This window comes from Bufo gargarizans, chromosome 5 (assembly GCF_014858855.1).
Source record: "Bufo gargarizans isolate SCDJY-AF-19 chromosome 5, ASM1485885v1, whole genome shotgun sequence".
NCBI classification, from domain to species: Eukaryota; Metazoa; Chordata; class Amphibia; order Anura; family Bufonidae; genus Bufo; species Bufo gargarizans.
Window position 1 is genome coordinate 103,557,047 of NC_058084.1, and position 6,413 is coordinate 103,563,459.

The 6,413-nt window shown below is 51.2% G+C and overlaps 1 protein-coding gene across 1 annotated transcript; it reads left to right on the top strand.

Moving 5' to 3' along the window:
• The first annotated feature begins 257 nt into the window (after positions 1 to 257).
• LOC122939325 lies at positions 258 to 2,977 on the top strand. The gene is made up of 2 exons (XM_044295394.1): positions 258 to 2,164; positions 2,207 to 2,977. Exons 1-2 carry the CDS (start codon positions 476 to 478, stop codon positions 2,975 to 2,977), a joined length of 2,460 nt encoding a protein of 819 aa, XP_044151329.1. The 5' UTR covers positions 258 to 475.
• Positions 2,978 to 6,413: the final 3,436 nt, after the last annotated feature.

Consider the following 6,413-nt stretch of genomic DNA (forward strand, 5'->3'; position numbering starts at 1 on the left):
CTTCCCCGCTTTCCCCCCGTGTGATCCGTTTCTCTGCCCTGTCATCCTTGTCCCTCGTTACCTCAGACTGCGCCGCCATTGCGCGCGCTTTCTGCTTCTTCTTCCTCTCCTTCTCGCCCGAAGTCTCGCGAGTTCAAGATTTCGCGCGCGTTTTTTCGCATATTTTCGCATATTTTCGCATTTTTTCGCATTTTTTCGCATTCGGCTGCTACTGACGGCGAGATCTCGCGAGATTTCGCCGTCCCTGTGCGTTCCCCGCTCTGCACACACCGGACATCCCGCTCTGCACAGCGCATCTCCTGGCGGTCTTTTTCCACTGCTCTTGAGCCTTGTAAGTTCTGTTTTATTCCATTTCGTCTACCCACTAGCTGGCTATGATTCCTGGCTTCATTATCCCCTTTTCTCTCTTTCTCCTCTAGTGCTATTTTTGCTGCTCCGGTCGGGGTGACTAACCCCTGCCTTTTGCTACTTCACCATGTCTGTCAGAAAGAATTCCGTTGCCTCTGTGGCCCCTAGTGAAGCCCCCCAAGTAGATCAGGGTTCCCCTGCGCAGGATAGGAGGTCCGAGGTGATCCACCCGGACGACCATGAGGTGGCACTGCAAAGATCCATATCTAATGCCATTATAACCGCCATGGGTTCGATGTCATCTGCATTGACCCAGTCTATATCTCAGGCCCTTATGGCGCGCCCTGCTACTACTACCCAGGTTTTGGTCCCACCTCCAGGACCACCTCCTATTGTCTCCAGAACACCTCAGATTGATGGGCCATCCCCATCCCAAGACAACGCGCTTCAGTCGCGTAAACGAGCTTGTACCCGCCAGGCAGAAAAAACGCGGGCATGGAAGACTGCCAGGTCTCTACCTGAGCCTAGGTCAGACTCTGATAGGGAGTCAGAGGAGGAGACTCATGACAACGTCTATGAATTGACGGATGAGGTGGAGGACGATTTGGCGGATATTGCTGTGGATCCGGTTCGTAATCTAGACCCGGAAGCCCCGTTACTACAACAGGGATCAGCAGAGGATCTCTTATTGGATCCGTCTGGGGAACCGCTGTTTAACCCCGAGGAGCTGCATCATCCCCGCTCCGCGGAATGGATGCCCGCCACACATGTGGCGCAGTATATGGAGGCTCGCATACGCAATCCGCTTAGTAAGGAATCGCGTAATAAGTTGCGGGCGGAGTGCCCTCGTCCTTTAATACCACACAAAGTGTGCGAGACGCCATCAGTGGATCCAAAGATGGTCCAGTTTCTGGCGAAGACGGGGTTTAACCCCCGTAAAGGGCTAGACGCGGCCTTGAAGGCTGTCCAAGACAAGCTACTGGACATTACAGGTCCTTTAGCAAAGATTTTCGATTTGGCTGAGTCCGCTATCGCGGCAGGTAGCCAGGTAGACCCTATAGAATTGAGAGGTTGGGCCCAGCGAGCCATATGCGTAGCGGGTAATACCAATACCTCGCTCGCCATTGAAAGGCGGAAGGCAATACTAATTAAGATCGAGCCAAAGCTCTCGAACTTGGCATTGACTGAAGCGGGCAAGGACGCCCAGGGGTTGCTCTTTGGCGACTCTTTTATTAAAGAGCTAGGGAAATATGTAGGAGCTTTTACGGCTCTTGATAAAGCCCAGACTTCGATGCGTCGAGTCTTTCAAGGGCGTTTTTCCAACAGGGCCGGCAGTGCTAGGGGCCGACTGTCCGGCCGTTCCAACTTTCATGCCAGAGGTTCCGGCAGAGGCTCCTTTAATTATAGAGCATCCCTCCAGGATCAGAGACATCAGCCGTCCTTTTTTCCCTCACGAGGCGCTCCCTTCAGGTCACGAGGTTTCCGAGGGAATCCAGGCTCCCGTCGACCATTCGGTAAGTTATGTTCTTCGTCCCCCTCCTTTTTTAGACCATTTAGTCGGGGGCAGACTCCGATTCTTTTCTCATGTGTGGTCAGGCATAACCTCAGACCAATGGGTCCTTTCTACTGTGCAGGGGTTCACAATAGATCTGATTGCCGATCCGAGCTCCATCCCAGCCCCCCCTACGGTACCACTGTCCTATGCGGCACGGTCCCAATTTCAGAGGGAATTGTCGGATCTTCTGCAGAAAGGCGCGATCGAACGCGCACCGGAGAATCGTGGGGGTGTCATCAGCAGTATTTTCCTGGTGCAAAAGAAAGGGGGCCAGATGCGCCCGGTGATCAATTTGAAAGCCCTGAACAATTTTGTACAATACCGACATTTCAAGATGGAGGGCATCCATCTTTTGAGGGATCTGCTCCTTCCAGGCGATTGGTTGGCCAAGATAGATCTCCAAGACGCCTATCTCACGGTCCCAGTGTCCCCCTCTTCAAGAGACCTGCTGCGGTTCCTGTGGAACGGTCAGGCCTGGCGCTTCACCTGCCTTCCGTTCGGCCTGTCCTCCGCCCCCTGGTGCTTTACCAAGATCATGCGCCCACTGGTGGCTTGGCTTCGCAGCAGAGGTGTTCGTCTGATCGTCTACCTGGACGATATCTTGATCATGGCCCAATCACGGGCTCTCTTGTTGAGACACCTCCACTTGACGGTGACGCTCGTTTCCGACTTGGGGTTCATTGTCAACCAGGAGAAATCCTGTTTGACCCCCTCCAGATCCATAGAGTTCTTGGGTTTCCAGGTGAACTCGGAAGAATTATCCCTCAGTCTTCCACTCTCGAAAGTCAAGGCTATCCGCAAGGAGTTGAAGCATGCTCTACGCCTACCACAGATGTCGTTGCGGCATTTGGCAAGGATAATCGGACTTCTGGCCTCCTCAATACAGGCCATTTTCCCAGCCCCCCTCCATTATCGTGCGTTGCAGCGCCTCAAAATTGCTCACCTTCGGTCGGGGGCCTCTTACGCAGATTTGGTCTCATTAGATGCCGAGACGACGGACGAGATGAGATGGTGGATCCACAACCTGTCAGTGTGGAATGGCAGAGCGATCAGTGGGTCCCCAACCGGATCTGATCATAGAATCCGATGCGAGCCTGCACGGATGGGGAGCACATTGCAGTGGTGTGTCCACGGGCGGTCCATGGTCTCCAGAAGAATCCCATCTTCACATCAACGCCCTGGAACTCCTAGCAGGGTCGTTTGCCATTCGCAGTTTTGCCAATGGTGTGGTCAGCTCAGCCATCAGGCTCCGCATGGACAATATATCTGCGGTCAGGTACGTCAATTGTATGGGTGGCACACGGTCGGTGGTTCTGACCCATTTGGCGAAGGATTTTTGGGAATTCTGTCTCGACAGGAACATCTCTGTGGTGGCCGAGTACCTTCCAGGCCTTCACAACACTCTGGCGGACTGGAGTTCTCGCTACATATCGGACTCCAGCGACTGGAAGTTAGACGAGACGGTTTTTTTCTGCTATTTCTTCTCTGTGGGGTCCCTTTGCAGTCGACCTCTTCGCTTCCCGTTTGAATACCCAACTGCCCAGGTTTTTCAGCTGGAGGCCGGATCCCTTGGCGGAGGCAGTGGACGCTCTGCTTCAACATTGGGGAGGAGCGTTGATGTACGCATTCCCTCCCTTCGCGCTCATTCCACGAGTGCTCCTTCAGGTTCGTCAGCAGTTGGCGAACCTGGTTCTGATTGTTCCGTTTTGGAGAACCCAGTCCTGGTTCCCTCAGATCCTGGAACTTCTAGTGGACTTTCCGTTTCTCCTTCCCACTCAGGTGTCACTACTCCAAGGGCCTGCAGGAGAAGTTCACCCACTCCTGCAGAACGGGTCGCTACGCCTCCTAGCTTGCAAGATATCGGGAGTCCAGGAGGAGGCGCTGGACTTTCAGGAACAGCTAGGTTCTTATTGGACTGCGCTTGGGCGCCCGGGACGAGACGGGCTTATCGAGCCGCCTGGGGTTCTTGGTCTCGCTGGTGCGTCGACCGGACTCTGGATCCCGTTATGGCCCCTGTCAATTCCATCTTAGCCTTTTTATCCTCACTTTTTGAGGCAGGGAAGGCTTACCGCACCATCAATGTCTTTAGGTCAGCAATTTCCTCCAGACACAACGGTTTCGACGGCCGTCCAGCGGGTCAACACCCCCTGGTCTGTCGTTTACTCAAGGGTTCACGTTTGGCCCGACCACCTCGGCCACGGTTTTCGTCTACCTGGGATGTGTCGGATGTCTTGCAATTTCTAGTCAGTTGGCCCTCAAATGAGCTATTGTCGTTACGTCAGTTATCGGCCAAATTGGTCACTTTATTCTGTTTAATCTCCTGTAAGAGAGTTTCGGATGTGCGTGCTTTGGATTGGGACGCCAGATCCTTCACCCCGGAGGGGGTCCACTTTAACATTTCCCGTCGCACGAAAACCAGTATCCGGTCGGTCTCTTACCCCCGTTTTCCGACTTCTCCACAGCTATGTCCTGTAGCGTGCTTACGCGAGTATGAGGACAGAACCCGTCCACTGCGGTCTCTTTCTCTCCCCCACTTATTAATTTCGTTTCGCAGCCCGTTTGCTCCGGTTACCAGTGTTACGTTATCTCGCTGGGTCAAGTGGATTCTATCCCTTTCCGGGATTGATACGTCTATCTTCACGGCACATTCGGTCCGCAGTGCGACAGCTACGTCCATGACGTTATCTGGGGCTCGTTTGGAGGATGTTATGAGATTGGCGGATTGGTCCAGATCTTCCACTTTCCGGGAGTTTTATTTCCGACCGGCTTCGCATGCTTTTGATTCTATAGTGGCTCAGCTTTAAACAAGCAATAGGAGCCTCCGTGTCTTGTTATAAAATTATGGGATTTTACTAAAGTATGACGTAAAGTCATGATTTTATTAAAGACACGGAGGCGAGTATTGCCCTCCCTGGACCCACCCCTTGGGGTTTTTGACGTAAGTATGTTTTGTTGATTTACCGTATGGTCAGAATTTTAAAGTTGTTACTGTGTTTCCAACTAGTGGATCCTATGTTTCTAATGCACTGGATTATGCTCTTAGAAGGTTTTTCTCTTATTTCCTTTTTTCCTAGGTTGAGTGGCTTACGGCTTCATGTTTTAGAGTTACACAGTTCCGGTCGGAGGTCCAGTTGTGGCGGTCCAAGCCGACGGGTTCAAGGGGTTTTTTCGTTACCCGGTGGTTTCGGCGTCTGTTGTTCCGGTTGACCAGCGCTGTTTGAGACACAAAGAAAGAGGAAGAGCTCAGACAGACAAGGAAGGATATACTGGGATAAGGGGGAGGAGTCTGTTACCATGGTTTCTTTTTTGTATACCATTTTCTCTCTTTGCTGCTATGGTAGAAGTAAAGAAAGGTTAAAGCAATACTCGCCTCCGTGTCTTTAATAAAATCATGACTTTACGTCATACTTTAGTAAAATCCCATAATTTTGGACCATTTACTTGAATGCAAGAAGAAGTTATTATTACTAGAGATGAGAGAATTTCTTAAAAATTCGATTCGGTAGGTCCACCCAATTTTCGGAAAAAATTTGGTTAGATCCGAATTTATTCATGGCGAATCGCACAAAAAAACGGCTATTTCCTGGCTGCAGAGAGCCTTTATAGTGGTGTAGAACACTGTGCCTTGCAGTAACACGTATAGGGAGTCTGCTGTGGTAGTGAAACAATACTGTGAGTCCGTATGAGATGTAGATGACAGGCATCGCTCTTAGACTCACTGCACACTACAGAACCTGTTCTATTAAACGCAAGTAGAGCCCCCCTGACAGAGTAAAGAGGGTGTCAGCAGTAACTTTGTGTTGACGTCACTGATTATTTTGCCCTTTCTCTGATCCGTCAGAACCATAACCCCCAAAAAACTGATCCTGTCTGTGGAGCATCCTCCTTCACATTTGGTCAGTAATCCATCAGTATTGCTAAAGCCAAAAAAACAGGAGTGGATCTAAAACAGAGATGACACGTGAATGGAATATTTGCATGTCTTCTGTGTTTTGTACCCACTCCAGCTTTTGGCTTCCAAATCAAAAGCCATGTTATGCAGGGACCATGTTATGCAGGTGTTTCATAGACAGGATCCATTGTGCGTCTCATTTTTCCTTCCTTCTGACAGATCAGAAGAAGGGTCAAATAAATGATGATGTCAGCCAGGCCAAAAGGCAAAATAGTAGCCCAGTCATGAACTGGGGAGGGTAGTAACAGCATGAGAAGTCCACAGAGTGGCCCTATGACATAGTGGTGAGGTGGAAGCAGCATGAGGAGACCACAGATGTCATGGCGGGGAGTGGGGGAAACCCCCCACCGTGCGGTGTCAAAGGGTAAAAGGGGATCAGCCTGGCCAAAAGGAGTAATAAGGGAGCAGGTCATCTCCTACAGCGTCCCTAATCCTCTCCCTGACTCCTCACCATATGAGCGGACCCCGATGGTAGGACGACTCATACTCTGGATTCCTAGAAACCCTAAGTCTCCCTGGTAATCCTTCACCAAGGAGCAGGGAAGAGACGACCTGGTT